This window comes from Suncus etruscus, chromosome 2 (genome assembly GCF_024139225.1).
Source record: "Suncus etruscus isolate mSunEtr1 chromosome 2, mSunEtr1.pri.cur, whole genome shotgun sequence".
Lineage (NCBI taxonomy): Eukaryota > Metazoa > Chordata > Mammalia > Eulipotyphla > Soricidae > Suncus > Suncus etruscus.
Genome location: NC_064849.1, coordinates 137,611,366 through 137,636,256, shown reverse-complemented (window position 1 = coordinate 137,636,256; position 24,891 = coordinate 137,611,366). Strand labels below are relative to the sequence as shown.

Sequence of the window (24,891 nt, the reverse complement as noted above, 5' to 3'; positions counted from 1 at the left end):
TGGTCTATTTGACAGAAAATTGATTTTATTAGATCCTTTTTTCTAATGGAATTTTTTTTGGTAGGGAGGCACACACAGCTGTGCTCGGGGCTTATTCTTATTCTATGCTTTGAGAATTTTTGGGTGGCAGGGATAAAAACCAGGTAAGTGGCATGCAAGAGAGAAACCTTACTTGCTATACTACCTCTCTGGCCCCAACATAGGAATTTGTTAAATCATCGACTATAATAGCATATAGATCAGAATTTTCCAAAGTAGATAATACCATTCCCAGGGGGTGCTGGAATTATCCAGGTGCAATAGAAGAGGAGGGGCCTTTCTGTTGTTCACTAAATGAAAGCTAATTTCCTGAGATGTGGAGTAATTTTTTTCTGAAAAAAGGGTCTATAGCTATAGATATAGATATGGGGAACCTCTGATCTAAATCTACGGAGGAGTTTCCATATTTGCACCCAAGTGTTCTTTAAAATATTAGTTTTATCATTGCCTTAAAATAATTTTAACTCCTGCTACCTTTTGAAGAGGCGTCAGGATGTTTTGGGTAATACCCAGTGGTGCTCAGGGGATATTCCTGGAATTTGGTGCCAGGGATAGAACTGTTATCAGTTGCATGTAAAACAAACATTTCACCTCCTATATTATCTCTGTGACCCTGCCTCCTGCTACTGTAGTTGATATTCTTGGTAGCATCAAAGAAATCAGGAAAATCAAAGATAATAAGGAGAGTTTTATTTATAATATTAGTTCCTATAAGTTTACAATGTTTTCATTCTACAAAAACTCTCAGAGTAGTATGTCTGTTATACCAGCAGACAGATTACTTATAAACTGGGAAAAAGAAAGTTCACTTCTTGCCAAACTGAGGAAGAGGTGGTGGCACTTTAATATCCTGACCTCTTTCCAGCTTCTTCTCACAATCCACCAGGTAGTTGACTCCATCGATGACTATCTGAACAAGCTCCACCTTTGACAGTGAAAGAGATAATTAGTTTGTACAGAAGTTCCCGGAAAGATATTAATCAATAGGAACAAAACTGGAACAAATGAGGCAGCTGGAGTGAGGATAGCAGGTAATGCATTTGCCTTGCAAATAGCAAGCCAGGATTTGATCCCTGGTATCCCATATGGTCCCCCAAGCATCACCAGGAGTATTGAGTCCTGAGTGCAGTATCAGGAGTAATCTCTAAGCATCACCAGTGTGGCCCAAGAACTTTTTAAAAAAAAGGAACAAATGAGAAACTGTAATATTAGTGGGTATTATTACAACTTCTTCTTTCTCATTATTGCTCTAGTTCTTAAAAGAGAAGTGGTATGAGATGGTTATTGTTGTATGATGGTCATTGATAGAGATGAAAAGTAGAGAATGGGAAAACTCTGAGTACTTTAGTTAAAAATACTACTCTCTGCAAATGAATTTTAATAAATTAAACAATTAGTTAGCAATTTGACTCACTTTTCCCTAGAAAATCATGTCCCCCCCAAAGAAAACCCAAAATGTGTCTCAAAAGGTAAAACTATATAGTGATATCCTTGTATTATTCTTTGGCTAAATGGCAGTGTTGACATATTAAAACATTGTTATCTTAGCAGTGAAACTATACTATTGTTCAGATTTTTTTTTATGTCCTGGATATATTTTTGAAAAATTGTTTGAGATCAATAAAGGAAACTGTGGATCAAATTAAGTCAACTTTTAAGAATTCCTGCTTTTAAAAATGTGTTAAAACTTTGGTTTACAAATCCTGATTCTTCTTAAACTAGAGCCTTTTCTGGTTTCTCTTCCAAAAGATTAGTAGAACCAAGTTATTGACTAAAGAGACCAGATTAAGATAGTAAGTAGTTTACTTTCAGAAAACATTGAGGTGATATAGTTTAAGAATACTAATGTCATAAGAGAGGGCCAGAAAGCTAGCTATTTCTAATGAAAGAAACAGTATTATCACCTGTCCAATTGCCCCAAACCCCTCTATTGATAAGGATGCAGTTAGACTGGCATCTCATTGACTGCCAATTGACTGTTATTGACTGTAATCTTATTGACTCTCAATTGAGTAGTTCTTTTTTTTTTTTTTTTTTTTTGGTTTTTGGGTCACACCCGGTGGTGCTCAGGGGTTACTCCTGGCTGTCTGCTCAGAAGTAGCTCCTGGCAGGCACGGGGGACCATATGGGACACCAGAATTCGAACCAACCACCTTTGGTCCTGGATCGGCTGCTTGCAAGGCAAACACCGCTGTGCTATCTCTCCGGGCCCAAGTAGTTCTTTCTTGTATAAATCTGCAGGAAGAAATCTGCTTAGAAGCAAGGAATTCCTATTCTAGAAATAGATCTAAATGATCATAGTAGTAATAATAGATATATACAGAGAAGCTCAGAGTCAAGGAGACATATAGTAAATAATCAAATATAAAAAAATAAAAACATCAGGGCTGGAGAGATAGTACAGTGGGTAAGGTGCTTGCTTTGCTTGCAGCTGATCTAGGTTTTATCTCTGGCACCACATAGAATATCCAAGCCCCATCAGGAATGACACCTGAGTACAGAGCCAGGAGTAAACCCTGAGCTCTGTTGGGTGTGGTCCCCAAACAAACAAAAAGTAAAAAATAGCACAAAACTATGGGCCAGAGCAATAGTACAGTGGGTAGGGCATTTACCTTGTACATGCCCATTTTGATTTAACTCCTGACATACCATTATGGTTCCCCAAGCCCACCGGGAGTGATTCCTGAGTGCAGGAATGAGTCCTGCTGGATGTGGCTCCAACCAACAATAACAAAAATTCACAAAACCAAGTGATTAGAAAAATATTAACTCTAAAAAAAAATTTTCCAGAAACTATCAAGTACCTATAAATGCCAACTTGGCCTTCAGGTGAAGGAAATTTGTAGTCATGAGAAAATTCCACTATTTTTCTATCTTCAAAGGAAGAGCCCACACATTTTCTGACTTCCTGGGATAAAATCCTACCCTTCTTTAGCTGAAATAGCTCTTGTACCTGCAGATTGCTCAGGGAAAGGCCCATTGTGGATTCCTTACCTTGCCTATATTTCTTGGCTTACAGTGGTGACTTTTTTTTTTTTTTTGGTTTTTGGGTCACACCCGGCAGCGCTCAGGGGGTTACTCCTGGCTCTATGCTCAGAAATCACCCCTGGCAGGCACAGGGGACCATATGGGATGCCGGGATTCAAACTGCTGTCCTTCTGCATGAAAGGCAAACACCTTACCTTCATGCTATCTCTCTGGCCCCTACAGTGGTGACTTTTATGCAGTTATTTTCATGGAGAGATATAATAGTTAATGTGTCAGGTATCACTTAAAAAGATCGCAGTTAGCAATAGACCATTTGTGTGATGGAAGTTCAAGAATACTACAATATAACTTATAACCTGAATGAGTGGTAGGTCATACCCATAGTTTGATTGCATTCCCCAACATTTAGCTCATGTTGAGATCTCCTAACAATGTCTTTTTCAGTGGCACCTTCCTATGAGACAACCTAAAACTGCATGGCAGCATGATGGGACTCAGGATTCATTGGGGTTAGGCCTGTTTCTCTACTTCCTCTTCCTTGTAAGAGAAAAGTTTGCAAAGTGACATGCATATTACCTCAGACCTCCCAATGCGATCTATGTTTGAAATGTCATACACATCAGCCACCGCTGCAGTGTCCACACCACCTGTACCACGTTTCTGGAGTCGCAGGTTCTCTAGGATCTTAGAAAAGCGAGGATCCTGGGACAAGGAATAATAGGTACTAAATTCACCAGCACTGACACCTAGACTTAAAAGTGATAGCTCAGAAATCCTAAGACTTACTTTTGCTTAAGAATACATTTATAGTGCACCAGGACACAGCCTTACACATCTTAAAACAGATCCTAAAGTAGGTATTGCTTTTACACCCATGTCGAACAGGACATGAACTCTGAGGAATAGACTTGCCCCAAGTCCAACAACCAGAAAGTAGCAAAGCTATTATTTACTTCTATTCTGCTTTTTTTTTTTCTCACCCAGATGCCAGTGCTGGTGAGTTTATTTATCTGTGCAATAGCTGTGTTTGGTATCATTAAAACAATGAAGTTAGATCATAGGAAAGAATTTTTTTGGCATTGTAATTTTTAATATAATTTTTATTTTGATCATAGTGGCTTACATATTGTTGACAATAATATTTTAGGTACATATTTACATAAAATCAGGGGGGATTCACATCACCAGTTTGTCCTCCCTACACCTCCGTTTTTGTCTTACCTCCCATATCCTCTTCCCTCACCCCCAGGGCTGCTAGAATATGTGGTCCCCTCTGTACCTAGCCTACTACTTAGTAGTCTTGCACCTGTTTGGTCCTGGTGCCTCCCTTATTTCCCCCTCTAACTGGGAGGCAGGACTAGCTAGTTCAAGTTACGTGGTTTTGTTTGAAGAAGAGAAAAGTAATAAACTGGGGTAAAAGTCTAATATGCTGAAAATAAGCAGAATTCTTCTAGAGACTCGTCATCGATTTGAGAGACGAAGGAGAAAAAGAAGGTGAAACACTCTACCACTACAAAAAGAAGTGTCAAATATCCAGTGAGGACTCCAACAATAACAATAAGCACCACAAAAAACAAAACAAAACAAAAAAAAAACTTGCCATGGTCTTGAGAGAAGAAACATGGCAGAGCACGTAAAGAAAGAAAAGAAAAGAAGAGAAAAAAATAAGTATAATTGGGGCAACAACTTCAATAACCATACCAAAACAAAGAAATCGACCAAAAATAGATAGGTAAATAAAAAAATAATAATAGTACATGAAGATAAAAAAATAATATATAAAAAATAAACAATGGTTTGTGCTTTTTGCTTTTTTTTTTCCCCTCCTGCCCTGGTACAGTAAATATTGGGGTCATTCAAAAAGGAATTCACTTGGCCTAAGAGATATGGGGTTTCTCCGCCCGTGGAGTATATTGTCATGGGATCAACCATAGACTCTGTTCAGAATTGGCATTGTAATTTTGAAAAATATTTCAGAGCTTTTTTTTCCTTCAGGAAAGGAAGCACGCTCTCCAAAATTATTTGTAAAGTGTTAGGAATAGTCAGATAGTCAAAGGTTAAGATGCTTGCCCTGAATTATGTTCTCAGTTGATCACAGGCACTACATTGGGTCCCTTGAGCACTGTCTGAGGTCACTCCTGAGCACAGAGTCAGGAGTAGTCCCTGAGCATGATTGGGTGTTGCCCAACTCCTCTAAATAAATAAAAATAAGTAAATACATAATTTTTGAGTCCAGAGAGATAGTACAGGGGTTAAGATTCTTGCCTTGCATGTGGCAAACCTCAGTTCAACACGAGCACTATATATGGTCCCTCAAGCATAATTGGAGGTCACTCCTGAGCGCAGAGCCAGGAAGTGTCCCATGATCCAGCTTGTAAGAAGGGCCAAAGCCATGCAGACGTGCTCAAGGAAAGATGAAGGCACAAGTCTGAGAGAAGCTCTGCACTAGAAGAGATCAGGGAGAGGAAGGAAAATACAGGCAACAGAGCCAAGTAGCCCACTTACCTATCTGAATTTGTTACATGATTGAGAATTAAACATTCTTGTTCTCAAAGACCCACCCCTTTTCCTAACATTTGACCTTATCTGATACAAATGTCTTGTGAGGCCAACTATGCCATTCTCGTTATTTTCTATTATAGTGAAGGAAGAAGACAAGCATTTCATCCCTCCACACTTGAGCTGAAATACATGGAACCCTATAGGGCTGCTGCCTATAGAACATTACCTTGCTGAGCTTTGGGATCTTAACATGGACACCAGCCCGCAGTCCTGTGCCCAAGTTAGAAGGGCAGGTCAGAATATATCCGAGGCGCTCATTCCACATGAACTCCCAGCCTCGTTCTTTGATTAGTCGTTCTACCTAAAATTAAATGAGAGTTTCATAAATAAGATTAAATAAATAAAGTAAATATTCGTAAAAATCTATTTTTCAACACATCCCACATACATGTGTTATGTTTGCCACAGATAAAATGTAGGTATATTTGCAGTACTTCTTTAATTAAAAAGATATCACAGATTATTATAATTAAATTAAATTATATGAACCACGGAAATCATTGAGTACAGAACCTAGCTCATACTAAACAGTCCAAAAATGTCAGTTGATGTTATTTTTTACAGGATAGTAAATTAAGAAGAGATAGGAATTCTCTAATCAGGCTACTGATGAAAATAGTCATATTCCCTGACCACGCTTTAGGGTTCAAATAGCTAAAAGCAGTTAAAGAAACCAGAAAATAATTATCAATAAATTTTTCCTCCATGTCATTTTGAATTGGGAAGGAAGTATAAGCTCTTACTAAGAACAAAAAAAATATCACCTTGATTTTGAACACTGACTTGATAGTCCCATACTCAAAAACCATCTAAACCCCTATAAAAAGTCAGCTTTGTCCTTGAAGTCATGATAGCATCTTCTTCCAAGAGTAAAACATATAGACATTTATTTTAATAGCCATATAGAAATCTCTGATCATCTCTTACTTCTTTAAGTCCACGGCAGAATCGCTCAAATACTCTCTTCATGTTGCCTCCTTTTTCCATAGAGATTACCCTGGTGTGGTCTTCCTCATTTATCCAGATGAGAAATGTCTTGTCATAGTTATGCCTAATGATGAAAGCAATGTAGTATTGGGTGTTAATTACATTTATTTCAACACTGAAATTTTTCTACCTGTTGCTTAATTACTTTTTTCACTTTCCTCATTCCCTACATAGCCTTAATTTCTTGATTGTGTCTGGTCTTGTACTGAAAAATAATATTACCTTGACAAAAAAAAGGAATATAATTCTTATACTTTTATCCAACAAGAATGCTATCATCCTCTCAGAACAGGATAGCAATAACTCAGCTACGACTACCTTTGACTGGTAAACTGACAAGAATAATTTTTTGTTCATCGTTTTTGCTTTTTATTGGGTCACACCTGGCAATGTTCAGGGCTTACTTTTTGGCTCTATGCTCAGCGATTACTACTGGCAGTAATCATAGGTTCATCATTGTCAAGCATGAACTAACCAGAGTGATTCCCAGGGCTGGGGATCCAACTGGGTCAACTATCCGCAAGGCAAGTGCCTTAAGTCCTATATTATTGCTTCAGCCCACTAAAATGAGTATTTTTACCTCCAACAGATTCAGCCAAAATTTTGTGGTGCTTAAGAAATAAATTTTTACCCATAGCACTAGGTGTTTTGGGTGAAGTGATTCCACATTTTGCTATATAGATTCTATCTTCCCACGCCCACTGAGCAGCTTCTTATGAGATCTTTTATCTCTACTCCTTCAGGTAGTATCAGGATAGCCTACCAAGGACGCTAAGGATTGTTGGTCAAGATAAAATGTGTACACTTGATATCCATTCTTCCAAGGGGTTGTGCTTATATCCTCAATATTTACCCTTCATTTCCTGCTCTCTTAATACATGAACCAGATTCTGTGAGGTCAAATAATATGAAGCTATTTTTTCTTTTACTACAGATTTTTTTTATCTCATGCATAATTCGTGCAAACCAGCAAATATTCCCACACATCTTAGACTCAGCAACACTATAAGGCATCAAACACATACACTCACACACCATTTCTGAATACTCTCTCCTCTCTGAGTTCAAGCTGAGCATGCTGTCAAGAGCAGTCACAGCAATTCCAGGTTAGGACAAGCAGGTGATCTAAAGGAGATCCTCTGCACACATTGCAAATGTGAAAACATTATGTTCATACCAGATTCCCCGGGCATCTGGCCAGTCACGGGCCATCCCAGCACAAGTTAGTAAAGGGGATACTGGCTTATCAAACAGAAAGTGGTCCTGCAGGCCAAAGCAAAAAGGAGAAAGTGATGAGACCAGACAATGGTGAATGCCAGGTGACCAATTTACAGCTCAAAATATAGCTGGCATTTCATTGGCCAGTTGTTGGTTCACAATTTAAAACTTACAAAGATCAGCCCTGGTTTCTTTGTATTTGTTTGTTTACAATTTGGTTTCACCCCAAACAGAGATTTTTCCTACTTATCTTGTTTTGCATGTCTCAAGCATACCCAGTCAGGATTAGCTCAGTATTGGCCCCTTGTCCTTACTTTTCCACCTAGGGGTCATCTATGTACTTAATAAAAACTGCAGTTCTGGCACACACTTGATGAAGCAGAAAGCTACTTAACCACATGTGATTCACCCTCTAAACTTGGTTTGGATTATTTCTTGTGACAACCTCTGCTTCCAGACCCATTTCCCCAGGGTGGAATAGTATGAGTGGAGCCTTTATAGCCAGTTCTCAGTATTGAGTACCCATCATACCAGTAAACCTTTACTATTATAAGAACACTAATATTCAGTTGCTAAAACTCCAGAGATTGAACCGTAATTACTATGGGTGAAGCCTGGACATTGGTATTTTTTAAAATGTATAGCCAATGTATAACCAAGGAGAAAAATGCTGCATAAACCAGATGAAAATGGCCATGAAGAGTGTGTCCTCTACAAATGCCAGCACTCAGCAAAGGAATAGTGGCTAGTGAGAGGTTATTATCTAGATGTAATGATCTAGAAAAAAATGGAATTTAGTTCACTGCAACATGGATAGAATTGGATAACATATAGTTAAAACAAGTCAGAGGAAGGAGAAATACTAAATGATCTCAGTCATCTGTGGTATAAGGAACAACAAAATAGGGGAATAAATAGTAGAGAATAATAAATAGTAAACATTTTGCCTTGGATTACAAATCTCAAATTACCCAGCAGTGGGGAGAGAAGAGCGGGGGAGGGGGGAGGGTGGTGATTGAAGATAGGACAAGAAATGACAAAAGGACAGTGATGGAGAGTTTTAGACACTTTGGTGGTGATGAAGGGGCAGTAACTTTTATAAATATCAAAAACATTAACCTGATAATAACCATGTTACATAAATTATAATAAAAATTAAAGAATAATTTCTACAAGGTCACATTAATTTAATGCTGATTGTGTCAGACTCATTGCTACATATTTTTTATTATCTCACAACCACACTAGACATGTGTATTCATTCTAGTTTTATAGGTAATGAGAATGGAGATTCAGAAAGATAAAATAGCCCGTTCAGTGTCACATAGCTAGGAAATGGCAGAACCCAGATTCAGATCTTGATTTGTCAGACTTATAGGTCTGTGCCTTTAACCACCAACATACAAGGCAGGGTCAAGAAACTGACATGACAAGTCAGCCAAAACTTGTGCCCCACAGTGAGAGTCTCCCTGTGTACACTATGTCCATGTTAAATCTAATTATAATGAAATTTTAAAAATCAAGGGAAAACAGGGAGGGAAGTCTAACTATGGTCTCTAAGAAGAGATTTGACTACCAATACCCAGGAAAGTGTGTCCCTTAAAGTGGAAAACAGAAATGGATATTTTGGGGAAGGAGGCTTGTCTTTACCCAAGGGTAAGACAGTGGCCCACTTGCCAGCTGCTTTAGCTGTGCTCTGTGTAGATTGAGTCTACATCAGTACAGAAAGTAGCTGTGGATACACAGGAGGAGGAATCCCAGATATTGTTCCAATGCGAGTTGGGTCAAATCTATTTGCAATTTCTAAACTGATCTAGCTCCTGGAACTTCCAAGTGTGGACATGAGACCCTCCTCCAGGTACAAGGCAGGCTTTCTTCACCCAAATACCCTCATTTATGACCACCAAGGAGCACCTCTATTTATTCCACCCATTGATGACAGACCATTTTACTTTGGACTCCTGCTGCAGATTTCAGCTAGTTCCACGAACTGGCCTAACTTTTTAAGGCCTTATTTTTACTCTGAACAGGTATAAGTCTCTGCCTGACCAGGGCAGGGGCTGAGCTACTGGAGAGGTCACAATGCACAGTCAGAAATCTCAACGTAGCCCCAACGCAACCATTCCTGGTGATTCAAGGGCCCCACTCACATCGATGAGTCTCTGCTGATCGTGTTCCGTCATCTCTGACAACCTGTAGTAGCGGCCGGCCAGGTCCCCTTTGAGGCCCTCCAAGGCCGTGATGGCCACATTCTCCACCTCCCGGCGCTCAGCGCGGGAGCAGGCAGGCGGCAGGCTCAGCCCACGGATGCTGCGCCCGGTGCGCACCCGAGATGATAGCACGTAGCGCTCATCAAACAGACCGTGGGTGATCTGCGGGCCAGAGAGCAGGGCCACGGTGGTTAGCATGAGCCCATGTGCCTGCCTCTGGCGTGGTGGGCAAGGCATAGGGGGTTCTCACCCACCACTCTGCAGTGAGCTCTGCACTGGACCCTCAGGCCCTAGGCACACAACCCACATGCTGGACACATTCTGGAATTTGGATGGGCAAGGGATAAAGAGCCTTAGAAAGTAGTTAAGACCCAGCAGAGAGACAGTCTACAAGGTAGGGTATTTCCCTTGCACACTGAGGAGCTGATTGGATATTCGGCATTCCAGTGATTTCTGAATGCAGATCCAGGAGTAACCCCTGAACATTGGCTGGTATGTGTCCCTCCCTTCCAAAATAAGACAGAAACAAAGACAAGGTACTTGGCCCAGCGCCTCTAGGAGTTACCACCCCCCCCCAACTGATTCCAGGATACATGAGGGATGGCTGAGGCTATTAGGAAGAGCCACAGAGCAAATAGTTGGCACTTTGGTGGTGGTGAAGGTGCAGTAACTTTGCACATCAATAGTATAAACTATACCACTATTATAAACAAGTTACCCAAAGTATAACAAAAATAAAGTATAGTAAAATAAAGTAATGGGATGGAATCCATTAAGAATGGAATCACTGTGCTGGAGAGATAGTTCAAAGGACTGGAGCACAAGCCTTGCACCTGGGAGACCCAGGTTTGAACCTGGTACCTCCTGTATGCACCACCTATGAGGATACCCAAGAACTTGGAGGTATGACCCAGGAGACAAAACAAAACAAAACATATAGATCTACTTTACAACTACTGACAACAAACACTATTCTGATGGTATTTACCAGGATTTTATAGAGGAGGGCAGGACCAAAGAGATTAGTATAGTGGGAAGGGCCCTTGCCTTGTATTTGGCCAACCCTCATTCCATCTCCCATGCTCCAAAGCCCCTCCCCACAAAACCACCAGCAGTGATTCCTGAGACCAGTGCCCAAGAGATAGCCTTGAGAACAGTAGGGTATAATCCCAAAACTAAAAAAAAATTTTTTTATTAAAATTAATTAAAATTAAAAGGGGTGGAGAGGTAATATAGCAGGTAAGGTGTTGATCCTGCTTAGCTTGGTTCAATTCCTTTGTACTTCATATGTTTCCTGAGCAGTCAGGATTCTCTTCTGAGCACAGGGCCAGGAACAGCCCCTGAGCAGTGCAGGATATAGCCCCTCTTTCAGGAAACAGTGAAAGACTTCAGGGCTTTCCTTTCTTTTCACTGGCTCTCTACTCATTTTGGGATTCAGTGGGCTTTACAGGAAGTAGAGAAAACCCAGCCTACCTTGGATGCATCCAGATCTGTGGGGTGCTTCATAACCTTGGGATCATAGCCATTGTGCCTTGCCTTGATGACAGGGTCAAAAAGGTCAGCAAATACCTGGGGTGGGGGAGAGAAAGCAGCAGTTTACTTTGTGATGGATTTTTCAAGCTTCTTTGGGGACAGTGCCCAAAATGTTCACCTACTTCCCTGTCCGTTTTTGCCTGAAAAATCAAAGCTGAATTTCTCTTTTGAGATTCTTGGTGCCATGCAGAAAATAGGTATCAATTTGTAGAAAACAATCACAGGCGATACCAAAAAAATTCTCCAGGAGGATCCTGCCCCTGGTCAAGGATAGGGCTGCACAGGAAGGAACCCCAGTCTTGATTGTCCAAGAGTGCCCCCCCCCCCCCATTGACAACTGCAACCAAAGAGCAGAAAGATGCTAGACCGGACAAAGATCAGATAGGTTAGAAAGATCACCAGGTCCACCTCTCCTTAGGAAAAAACTGCCCTGTTGCCTTTTCTTTGCTGTAGTAAGGCTAAAGCAGAGCCTGAGAACCCAGACCCTGACCCCTGACCCACTTGTTCCAGATAGAGGAGACTGTGCTCCATATAGTCTCCATATAGAACCTATTCCAACCTCTAGTCTCTGCTCTTCACCCCATCTACACATCCCCATGATTTTTCTCTGACATTTTCTGTACATGCAATATATATTCTTTATATGGTCCTCATTTGTACAAGCTCTTGGCTCTTCTTCATGAATTTGTATGACTTTCCAAAAAAATCTACTGAAATATGCATAAGCCGTAGCATCACTGTTTACTACTCCCTTACTCCCTTGCCCCAGAGGAGCAGAGAATGCTGGTGTGGAAAGTACTTGATGTCACAGCTTCTCTATTAGAGGCTTACTGAGGAGGCACAGGCTGGCTCCACAGAGGAGTGGAGGTCCTGAGCCCCAGACCAGCCCCATCCTCTGGTGCTAAGAGTTTTACCTCATAGGACTCCTCATCACCAGCCACCATGCCCACGGTCTTGATGAAGGGGTGGCCAGGGTTGTCCACTCCAGTCTGGATGCACTGATCCAGGGTGTAGCCATTAGGTGTCATCTTGTTGCGGAGTTTGGCGTAGATAGATGGGGTGAGGCACTCGGCCATACAGTTGTTGTGCTTGCGCAGGTCAGGGTAATCTGCGCTGTATGGGGAGAGGGTTTCAGTGAGTGATCTGGAGGGAGGGACTGCGGTGGGTTTTGCGCTCACCTACCTCCACCAGGCTCTCTTCAGCCATTGGGTACAGTTTAGGAATAGCAGGCTAGGATTCCTGCCTAAAAATCAGGATGAAAGCAGCTAAATTTCTTTACTTTTAGGTAGGGGGTGTATTTGAGCCACACCCAGCAATGCTCAAAGGCCACTTCTGGCTCTGTGTTCAGCTCTTGGCTCTTCTTCATGAATTTGTATGACTTTCCAGAAAGACTCACTGGAATATGTATAAGCGGTGGCATCGCTGTTTACTACTCCCTTGTCCAGGAGAAACAGAGAATGCTGGTGTGGGAAGCACTGTGATATCCCAGCTTCTCTATTGGAGGCTTACTCAGGAGGTATATGCTGGTTCCACAGAGAGGAGGTCCTGAGCCCCAGAGCAACCCCATCTTCTGGAGCTAAGAGTTTTACTTCATAGGACTCCTTGTCACCAGCCATCGTGCCCACGATCTTAGAAGGTTCAGGGCAGGGGTGGCGAACAAGTTCGACACAAAGAGCCAAAATTTTAAACTGTGAGAGTCAGAGAGCCACACCACGCAGTGACCTGCCCAAACAGACAAACACTCACACAAAAGCATATAATTTTAACAATAATCTATTAAACACATATTGCATTTTGCCATTTTGAGTGAGGGTCAAAATCCTGCAGTGATGGTGAGGGTGTGCTGTGTCCTCCGCACTAAGAACTAACGGCAAGATGTGACCCAACCTGTGCCACACGGGTCCTCCCGCTCGCTGGTCCGTGCAGCTGTTTTCAAGGGATGGGAGATGGGACTTTGTGCTCGGAGATCTCTCCTCAGAGGTCCCTCCTCAGAAGCAGCAGAACAAAATCCAAACTTGGCAAAGAGCCACAGTATACAAAATCATGATTAGAGGCAAAGAGCCGCGTTCATTTTGGCTGGGAGCCGCATGCGGCTGGAGAGCCGCGTGTTTGCCACCCCTGGTTCAGGGCATCATAGGTAGTCCCAGGGATCCAACCAGGGACTGCCACACGCAGCACCATAACCCCTGTGTTATCTGTCTGGACCCCAGAGTAAAAAAAAAGTATGCTATCTAACCTTAAGACTCATTTTGGAAGGGAAAGGAGAGATAGGATATGCCTAGCAGTATTCAGGCTTTACACCTGTCTCTATATCTAAGGATCTTTCTTGGAGCTCAGCAGACCATATGTGATGCTATGTACAATGATGCAGGGATATAGTACAGGTGCTACATATAATGCTCTGGGGATAGTACAGCAGGTAAAGCCTTTGCCTTGTATACAGGTGTTAAATCTCTCGCATCCCCTATAGGCCACTGAGTCCCACCAGAGCACAGCCCATGTAGACAAAAAACAAACAAATGAAAAACAAAAACAAAAAAGGCAAGCACCTTACCCTCTGTACGATCTCTCTGTCCCTGGACTTTTTTTTTTAGTTTCCCGTTTTGATAGAAAAAGGAAGTGAGTAGTACTACCTAAAAGAGCTACTGGCACAGGGGCCCCTGAAAATACCTGACAAGCTGAACTCATTAGAAAGAACATTGAAGTCATAGGCAGTTTCTCTTTGACTCCCACCCAAACCCAGAAGTCTTGGTACAACAGCTAATTTGGGTCTTTGAGGTCACTGGGAGAGGCCCAGCACCCTGAAATGGTACCCCCTTCCTCTATTTGCGCTCGGTCTGGGATGCAGTTTCTAGGATCCCAAATACTTAGTCAAGAATGCAGTGTCCAACTAGTGAAATGGATGCAAAGTGAATCTTTGCTGGAATAACAGAAGGAAATAAACCAACTGAATATTGTCTTACTCTGGGCCACATATTGGTTGAAGCATAAGGAATTGAAGACCACTGATGACTTAAATCCAGGTAATCTCACTTCAGAACTTCTTGAGGCATGGAGTGGCTGCTAGGAATTTTTCAGAGTCTCTTACTTCAGAAAGAGCCAGGAAATAATTCTGTGCAATCTTGCAGACTTGCTTTAGCAATTTGAACTCCTTAAGGTCAGTTGTCTAAACCCCTTCAAATGAGCTCTCTGAACTGCTGCAAACCAACCATCTAAACTCCTGCAACTCCAGCTCTGTGAATTCCTTCTATGTGTATTTTAAATTCCTCGGAAAGCTTTCCAGGGCCAATGTCCATGTTCATTACAATCTCTGGCCCCCCTCCTACCTTGCTACCCATCCTCCCCAACTTGCCATCTGCCATGTCCTTCTAAGATGCTATTTAAAATAAAAGTACAACATTACATGCTCTAGAGGCATTGGTCCCTGGATCTGCACTTCATCATGTGTGATCTTAGGCACTATTGAATTTTTCTAAGTTTCTGTTTGATATCTTTTAGATACAAAGGGATACTAAGAAGGGTAAATTTGGAGTACCTAGTTTCTTCATTTTAAGTAATAGAGTAAGTAATAGTGTCCCTAAATAAACTTCACTCTTAAAACAAGCACTGTGTAAAATGCTTAACACACAAAGTGTTTAACAGACATTAGCTGACAATATAATATTATTACTACTCAATTGGCCAAATATTTGGGCAGAACTAATGCTACAAATGCTAATAAAACCATATAGGGTGCCTGGAATTACCTTACCCCCATATTATCTATCTCTCCAACTTCCTAGATTTACTTTTATTTATTTTATATTCCACTTAAAATATTTGTCCTCTACTGTCTAATTTAGCATCTTGCTTCCTTATTCATTCATGTTTTTGTAAATGGAAAGCTTTTCTAAGAACTGGAGAGTATAGGACATGACATTGCACCGCAGCCCAAATTTAATCCCCAGCATTCCATATGGCTCCTCATGTGCCACCAGGAGTAATCTTGAGTGCAGAGCCAGAAGTAATTCCTGAGCATTGAAGGATGTGGTCACAAAACAAAAAAGCTTTTCTTACCTTTTTATGGTTGAATAATACTTGTATGTGTAATGTATGTGTGTTAAAGAGGTATATACATATACATACATATATGTGTATATACATATAATATATATATATATATATATATATATATATATATATATATATTCACACACATAGGGGAGAGAGATCCCCTCCACCCCAAAGTTATTTTTAAAAGGCTGAGAGAACTTACCTTGGCGGGAACATCTTTGACTGCTCCCGGGTCTCAGCACGTACCTTCTGCCGGTTAACCACATATCCAGTGGTTAGGGCACTCGTGCCCAAGGTAGCGAACAGCAGAGAAGCATTGCGGCCAGTTAGCAACTTAGAGAAGGCACTGGTCATCCTTTCTCTTGGATGAGTGTCTAGACAGCAGAGAAATTACATTAGACAGTCTTTTGGAAAGTCTTGAATGACAACACAGGACAAGCAAGCAAGAGAGGGAGAAGCAGTTGCAGTTCTATTTTAGTTCCCATGTCCTCACCTCACATGGGATAATCTGGCAACACTTAAAGATTGTGAAGGTCAAATTACTTGAACTTCAAACCATTTTTCCTCCCGGTAATATGACAGAGGAAAACATTAATTAGGACAGAATTTCTACTCCTGAAGCTTGGATAAACCAGGTACTTGTTTGAATAAAGTACTTGATACTTATTTGATACCTATCACAGCATCACCTCTAGCTAAAGTCCACAAGGAAAGGTTGCTGGGCTTGTAAGAGGTAGAAGAAATCTTTGAGGATCACTAGCCAAAATCTTTTCAGTCAGAGACCGAAAATGGATTGGTGGGGAGACAATCATCTGTATCAGGACCTTTTAAAGGGGGCTGAAGAGGTTCAAATTAAGCAGATTTTCCTCCCTGGCTCTTAGCAGAAGCAGATTCAAGCCTTCAGGAGAAGGTATCTCAGCTGAGGTTGTTTCCTACCAATTAAGATCAGTAGGAAATAAACTTTCAGTCAAAGATCATGAACAGGAGTCAATAGAACAGGGGTGGTGAACAAGTTCGACACGAAGAGCCAAAATTTTAAACTGTGAGAGTCAGAGAGCCACACCACGCAGTGACCTGCCAAAACAGACAAACACTCACACAAAAGCATCTAATTTTAACAATAATATATTAAACATATTGCATTTTGCCATTTTGAGTGAGGGTCAAAATCCTGCAGTGATGGTGAGGGTGTGCTGCGTCCTCCACACTCAGAACTAATGGCAAGATGTGACCCAACATGTGACACACGGGTCCCCCCCACCTCACTGGCCCGTGCAGTTGTTTCCGAGGGATGGGAGACGGGATGAACGTGGCCTGGGGGCGGGACTCTCTCCTCAGAGGTCCCTCCCTCCTCAGAAGCAGCAGAACAAAATCCAAACTTGGCAAAGAGCCACAGTATACAAAATAATGATAAGAGGCAAAGAGCCGCATTCATTTTGGCTGGGAACCACATGCGGCTCGAGAGCTGCGTGTTCGCCACCCCTGCAATAGAAGAACTGGTCCATATCTAGATTTCCAATGACTGAAGATAGTATAAATTGTCAGGTAAGATATAGATTAGCTCTATGTGAAATGTTTAATCAGTGTTAGCATCACATGCATGAGCAAGCAAAGAGATTAAATGTGACCCAAAAATGTGAAAAATTCATATCAAACTACTAGATACAACACAGACTGAATAAATAAAAATATATTCCTTAAAAATTGCCCACAAATAGGGGCCAGAGCAGTGGCACATGTGGTTGGACATTTGCCTTACATATGCTAACCTAGGATGGACTGAGGTTCGATCCCCCGATTCCCCTGGGGCCCATAAACCTCTAAGCCAGGGGCAATTTCTGAGCACATAATCAGGAATAACTCCTGAGCGTCACCAGTGTGGTCCAAAAACAAACAAACAAAACTAAAAAACAAAAAAATATTACCCACAAATTAAAAAATGATAGTATGGTATATCTAGAGACAATAGAGATGTGGTCTACAAGGAGCAGTCCATGGTAGGAAGCTTGGCACAAATAGCCTGGGGTACTACTGTTAGGGACAGAGAAGGGTCCCCACTATGACAATGAATAGACAAAGATCCTCTGAACAAGAGAACTAGGTGTGCTGAAAGGAGATAATGAGATATGCATGATATCCCTTCAACAATATACTGCAAACCACTGTTATCTAAAAGAAATTTAAAAAGGAGAAGAGAGACCAGGTGGTAGGGAGTTGGCATTGCACACAGCTGACCCAGGACAGATCCCCAGCATCCAATATAGTCCTCTGAGGCCAGGAGTGATTTCTGAGAGCAGAAACAAACAAACAAACAAAAAAGTGAGAGAGAGAGAGAGAGAGAGAGAGAGAGAGAGAGAGAGAGAGAGAGAGAGAGAGAGGGAGAGAGAGAGAAGAAACATGTCTGCTAGAGGTAGGCGGGGGAAGGTGGGAGAAAGACTGAAGACACTGATGATTGGTGGTGGAAAATGAGCACTCTTTAAGGGTGTTTACATTGTCTGACTAAAACTCAGTGATGAAAAACTTTGTAACTGTTAGAAAAAGCTCTGTATTACAACCTTGTAACCATGGTGTTTAAATAAGGTCATTAGGGGCCAGAGCGATGGCACAGCAGTAGGGCATTTGCTTTGCACGGGGCTGACCCAGGATGAACTGTGGTTTGATCCCCTAGCATCCCATATGGTCCCTAGAGCCAGGAGCAATTTCTAAGCGCATAGCTAGGAGTAACCCCTGAGTTTCACCAGGTGTGCCTGCCCAAAAAATAAATAAATAAGGTCATCAATGAATGTTAAATAAAGTAATTTTTTAAACTATTGATTGATTGATTTCTGGGTCATACCCGGTGATGCTCAGGAGTTATTTCTAGATCTGTGCTCAGTAATTTGCCCTGGCAGGCTGGGGACCATATGAGATGCCAAAAATCAAACCGGGTCCCTCCAGAGTCAACTGCATGCAAGGCAAACCACAGGCAAAGCACCACTGTGCTATCACTCCAGTCCCGATAATTTTTAAATATTTAAAAAATTGAAAGAATAAAAAGAAGTTACACCTAATTTGGAAAAATCTGAGGAAATTTAAAGATTATGAGGGTCAAATTGCTTGAATTCATACCATTTAAAAGAGAAATTAAAAAAAAAAGGAACTATAACAAAAATCAGGAAGGAAAGTAGGGTGGGTATCCTTGGGCAGCCTGCTGACAACTAGAGGTCTTTTCTTCTCCATAGATGGGATTCACAACACTAATGTTTACAATCCCATCACATGCATATTTGAGTGTCTGGAAATAATACTATTCATTAACTCAGACATCTCATGTGGCACTGAGCTCTGTCCTAAGACTCAGGCTTGGACCTTTCTTTTTTTATATATAATTTTAATTTAAATTTTAATTATAGTGGCTTACATATCGTTCACAGTAATATTCCAGGTACATATTTACATTGAATCAGGGGAATTCCCACCATCGAATTGTCCTCCCACAACCGCTCCCAGCCTGCCTCCCACCGCCCAGGGGCTGCTAGAATGCGTGGTCCCTTCTGTGTCTAGTTTATTACTTAGTGGTCTTATAGCTGTTTGGTCTTGGTGCCTCCATTACTGTCCCCTCTAATTGGGAGGCGGGACAAGAAAGTTCAAGTTATGTGGTTTTGTTTGAGGAAGAGAAAGGAAATATAATGGGGTAAAAATCGACTATGCTGACTATGGGCAAAGTCATTCTAGAGGCTCTCATCCTTGGTTTGAGGGAGGAAGGGGAAAAGAAGAAGGTAAAACACCACAACAGTTCAAAAAGAGGAATCAAATAAGATATCCAGTGAGCACTGCAGCAATAAAAATATGCACCACATAGTTGCCATGGTCTTGAGATAGAAATATGACAAGGCGCAAAGAGGAAGAAGAGAAAAGAAGAAAGACAAAGTAAATATATAATTAAGAAAATGGACAACTACTTCAATATCTACCCCAAAACAAAGAAATCGACTAAAACTAGATAGAAAAATAATAATAAATAAAAAAAATTATTTAGTGTTTTTTGTCCCCCCCCCCCCCCCGCATAGGCACAGTAAATATTGGGGTCATCCGAAACAGGAATCCCCTTGGTCTAAGAGATACAGGGTTTCTCTATCCTTGGAATATATTATCATGGGATTATCTATAGACTCCTTTCATGTTCATTTACTCTCCCCTTGATGTTTTTGTGCTGTATGGAAGACTTCTGCTCCATCTGGATCTAGATCTAGATCTAGAGGTCTCCGTCTGTGCACAGGTCAAGGAGTGGAACTTATGATGAAGACTTTCTTTGTGATTTTAGAAGTTCTGTTTCCTCGATGTCATTTTAAACTGTCTTCTGTGGTTAGTGGTCTTGAATACTACTCGATCTCCAACATGTGCCAGTTCTAATATGATATCCTGACAACGAGGAAATTGGGAACAAAGGGACATAAGAACAGGTTATCCTACCTTACCAACTAATGATAAAACAAAATCGGAAGACTTACCACACTATGGGCTGTGCAAAAGCCAAGAACGTGATCTACAGATGACTGGCTGATAGAACCATGACCAGGCAGTATGTATTCTGGGACCAACAAGAAAGCCCTAGTCTAGGGTTTGGTCTACGTCCTGCATAACAATCATGACCTCCAATTCCAGAGTCCTGACTGAGGCAACTGTAACTGAATGGGTCTTCTGAAAACATAACAAAAGACGATATCCCAGACTCCATCCGAGTTTCAGTGCAAGGGCCAGGCTTGGACCTTTCAATCCCTCTTCCCACTCCTCTGCTTCAATGCCCTTAAAGACCTAGCAGAAACTCAAAGTTGAGATGAAGAATTCCTGCTTCCTTGAATGCAGAATTCCTTCTCCAAGAATGAACACAGACCATAGATCAGCTTGGGTATGAGACTGAAAAAAAGCATTGCACTGAGCAGGTTGTCACAGGGAATGGCTAGGACACACTACACAAAGACCCTAAGTAAGAGAGAAACAGTAAAATGCCTTCCCCGAAGACAGTAGGGTAGGAAAGGTAATAGGAGGGAAACTGGGGATATTGGTAGCAGAAAATATACACTCTATGACTGAAACTCAATCATGATCAATTTTGTATCCATGGTGCTTAAATAAAATAATTATAAAAAAAATTAAAAAACTCTGTGGAGAACAACAACAAAACCAAGATGACTAGGAGAGAGGATAAAAACTCAGAGGCAACTTCTGTTTCTGGGACGAAAGCTTCTTCTGCTTCTGGACAGGCTGCAAGCCTGTAGCTAGAGAGTTTTGCAAGCAGTGAAAGTATCTCACTCTCTCTCATATGCATCTTGCAGAAATCATGAGTCTATTGGTCAATGTTTCTTGTTGCTGGAATCCAGCTTTTCTTTTGATGCATGATGAGCAGTTAGAAAAATGGAGAGCTTCTGAACCCAGCCCTGCTCCACTAGGATTCTTATAGCAGTGAATACCAGTGGCTGGGAGGTGGACAAAAACTGACTTCTTGGTGTCTTTATTGCCTAAAGATCCTTTCAACCCACAGGCTCAGCTCTCTGGCTGTTCTCACATCCACCACTGTGCCCATACAGTAGGATCTATTATCCAAAATGGGTCTCAGCAAGTCTTAGGTCAATTAGGACCTTGAATGGGCTTCCACTTTCAGCTAAAAGCATGGGATTCACTGATTAGATGACACAGAATGTATAAGAAAACAAAAACTCTATGATCCTGGTCAGCCATAATTGGTTATTTTCTCTTTAAGGGTGAGGACTTCAGTTATCCGATGCCCAACCTCTTGTAATTGCCACTAGATGGCAGTTGGCCCACGGGTACGTAAAACCTCGAACTGAAGTGCTAAGGGATCTTGGAGTCTCTAGACAGCCACCTCTGCACCACCAGACACCAGATTGCTTCTGGAGGGTGGCAACTGCTCTCTGTACTTTTCTTACTAGCATTGCTAGCACCAACCTCTAAAAAAGATTTCACTCAATTCTGACCCTTGCTGAGGCCTGCTGTGGCTTTCCACCTTAGTAAAGTAAAACACACACACACACACACACACACACACACACACACACACACACACATACACACACACACATTTATTTAGTACCTACCCAATGCAATAACCCTGCCAAGTATTCATTATATTGTGCCCGGGGAAACTGAGGCTCAAAAAAGGTGACTTGAGTAGCATTAGGTATTAGGCCCAGCATAGTCAGACTAGTTTTTATTCTTGACTTTTCAGTCCTCATTGCAGATTAAACTGTCCCTCATTCTTTCTCATCATCCTTTACTGATCTGTACTGACCAGTAAAGGAGAGTGTCATGAAACCCTGCCCAAGACCACAGAAATTGGCTCCACTTACCATATTGAAAGACAGCGTCATTTTCTCAGAGTATGCAACTTCCCCTGTTCTAGAACATGATAGATCTGATATTTTTTTCTTGTTCTGAAATTTCTGCTCAAGTTGCTTGGACTCCAGGGCTACCTTCACCCACTCCACATTGACAGCAGTACCCATTATGCCTACAATTATCTAAGAAAAAGCAGGGCCAGTCTCTCTGAGGAGATGAGGCCCTGAATTGTTTTCTTACCTTTTCTCTCCCACCTTCTATGCAGAAGGATGGATTACAAGGGTGAGGAGGAAAGGGACCTCTATTTCTCAGTCCATAGATGTTACGTGCCTCAGTTTCCCAAACCTGGAATATCTCATCCTAATTTGAAATGCATTATTCATCACATCAGGGATAGTCTGGCAGAATTTCAAAGCTCCAAACTGTGATTTCTAGATGAGTTGCAAGAGTTAGTCAAAGCAATGATACTGCGTTTAACTCCATTAAAAAAAAAAATAAGGTCCACCATTCTGAGTCATTTTGCAGACTGTTCAAGAACTGAATCTGTCTAAAGCAGGTTTACTGAGAATCAATGTGGTGGTCTAGGGTTTTGTCTGGTTCTGTGACATCCTACAATGTGGGGCCTTGAGAACTATCACTGCATTAACGTTGGTTGCCCTGAATATCCTCGATAGAGACATTCAGGCTGCCTTTCTGCTAGCTCAGAGTTATTTTTGGTCCTGTCATGCATGGCGTCATGAGTCTGAGCTCTTTGGGCCTGAAGGGCAGCTACAGACCAAGAGGATAGACCACATGTCAGCTTTTCATCCAGAAAGAGTCACCCCAAAAGAGAGAATGTCCTTGGGGTTGGCTCAGCTCCACAGGACACTCTGCACAAATTCCCATGATCAGTCTCTGAGGCCAATGGCAAAGGCTGCCCTCTCCCAGTTGGAAGAGAAAGAACAGCTCGTGTTACTTGACCACCGTAGGATTTACTGTCACCTACAAGGCCTCCCTGGGCATCTCTGCTCTGTTCAGTGAGTAGAAAGTCATAGGCAGGAAATGTTTACCATTTCTACAAAATAGAGGCCTTTCCTGGAATTCTTAGATAAAAACACAGGACCGTGACCAGACTTCTCTTCTAAGTATAAATGGTTTTCCAGAAAAACAGGAAGTTAGGAGTCACTGAAATTATATAAAGGAGAGGGTAATGTTCCTTCCTTGCTCCAAAGGATTTGGGGCCAAAAAGATAGTACAGGGAGGGGTGAAGGTACATTACCTTGCATGTGGTTAACCCTAGCTTGATACCACCACCATATTTATATCACTGCCAGGAAAAGCTCCTGAGCACCATGAGTTGTAGCCGCAAAACAACATTAAGCAGAAATATTTTATGAGAGCCTGTGGAACCTGAGTCTTTTGCTGAAATAGTGCTTTCACAACAGAAGGAACAATAGTTGAGGGTCTTTGGAAAAGGGACCTAAGAAAGCAGAAGAGGACATGGAGTACTCAAACACTAGCAAAGCCCAGGTTTGGCAGTGATTCTGTTGTTCTCCATGGTCCTCCCTTTTGAGAGCACACCAAGGACACGCTAGTTCAGAAAGACCCTGAAAGAGAGGTCTGGACAGGAGCTGCATCTCTGGTCTGGAAACATGACACTGGTTAGTGCAGCAAATTCTTATCCTGAAGGCATTAGCTGCCACCTCACATGATTCTAGCTGATTGGCGGGTAAAGGGATGTCTCCACAGAGCCAGGGTAACTTGTAAGAGAAGGAAACAGCCAGGGTGAACTAAAGGGTTTGTTCTTGTTTTAGCAAATGCCACTCATCACATCTACCAGAACATTCTAAGGCAGAATAGTATGGGGCTGATGAAGAAAGCCAGACAAGAGTCAATCTTGTTCGAGCTGAAATATGTTGAGGCTAAAGCAGCCACATGTTTGTTTGTTTGTTTGTTTATCTGGGGAATCACACCCAGTGATACTCAGCGGTTACTCCTGGCTCTGCAGTAAGGAATTATACCTGCTGGTGCTGGGGGAATGGTATGGGATGTCAGGGATCTAACTAGGATTGGCCTCAACCCTAGTTGAGTAGGGCAAGGCAAATGCCCTTCTCACTCTAGGGTTCAAGCCCCTAATGCTTCCACATTTTTAACTCAGGAGGAAACCATTATTTGGTTCATTGTTAATATGTTAATAATTTTAAAAATAAACTTCTTGAAATTATTTTTTTCTTTTTTAAGTTTTGTGTGTTTTAGAGCCTCTAGAAATTATATTAATTTAATTAATAATGTTAATATTCATTAGTTTGAATCAATTAATTACTATTAATTAGTTTGAATTGGGTCCAACTGCCCGCCCCATTAGTTATCCACTCCTTTGGAGGGCCACAAAATATTCCCTTTTCGGCTAGTTCTTCCTACGTCTCTGATTGACACCTCTTTTTCATGACGTTGAAAGAAGTTCTCAGAAAGGAATAGTTTCTCTTTTTCATTTACAAATCCCTATCTCTCCCACCCTGTACCCCACAAAGCTCCCTGTTGTCTAATTTTTTTTTCTATCAAGAAAAAAAAATCCAATTCTGAGGCCTGAGAAATAGAGTAAAGGGCAAGGCAGTGGGGGTGTTATTCCTGGAACCCCATATAGTCCCACCAGGAGTGCTCCAGCATGACCAAGTAACCCCAAAATCAAAAGAAGAAAAATAAAATCCCGGTTCTCATGCATTGCATTTTAATAAAAGTGCCTCATAAGGTCAATCTGCTTTTGCATTGCAGGGACCACTAGAGGCAAATAACTTTGGGGAGTTACTCCTTCAGGGACAGTTCCCCTTGAGGATTGTCCTCGACGTAGTTCTGCCCCACAACTCTGCAACCTCGGCTCACCAGGCCCCTCACAGTGGCTCTAGTAACGTCCCGGTTTGAAAGGGAAACCCCGAGTTTCGGGGTCTCACTGACCTTGGAGCCGGAGTCTCGCGCGTCCCGCCGCAAG

General features: G+C 41.7%; 1 protein-coding gene across 1 annotated transcript; it reads right to left on the bottom strand.

Moving 5' to 3' along the window:
* Positions 1–707: 707 nt before the first annotated feature.
* Positions 708–24,891, bottom strand: CKMT2 (creatine kinase, mitochondrial 2). The gene is made up of 10 exons (XM_049766538.1): positions 24,858–24,891; positions 15,793–15,964; positions 12,452–12,650; positions 11,478–11,573; positions 9,945–10,166; positions 7,754–7,839; positions 6,517–6,640; positions 5,756–5,890; positions 3,604–3,729; positions 708–964 (listed from the first exon to the last, which is right to left on the bottom strand). The coding sequence occupies exons 2-10, from the start codon at positions 15,942–15,944 to the stop codon at positions 845–847; spliced, it is 1,260 nt and encodes a 419-aa protein (XP_049622495.1). The 5' UTR covers positions 15,945–15,964; positions 24,858–24,891; the 3' UTR covers positions 708–844.

Excerpts from the sequence above, each read along its gene's own strand:
- CKMT2 (XM_049766538.1), bottom strand. The coding sequence starts at position 15,944 with ATGACCAGTGCCTTCTCTAAGTTGCTAACTGGCCGCAATGCTTCTCTG. Across the intron at positions 12,651-15,792 it reads TCAAAGATGTTCCCGCCAAG|CGCAGATTACCCTGACCTGC; the intron begins GTAAGTTCTCTC and ends CTCCCCATACAG. Across the intron at positions 10,167-11,477 it reads CAGATCTGGATGCATCCAAG|ATCACCCACGGTCTGTTTGA; the intron begins GTAGGCTGGGTT and ends TCTGGCCCGCAG.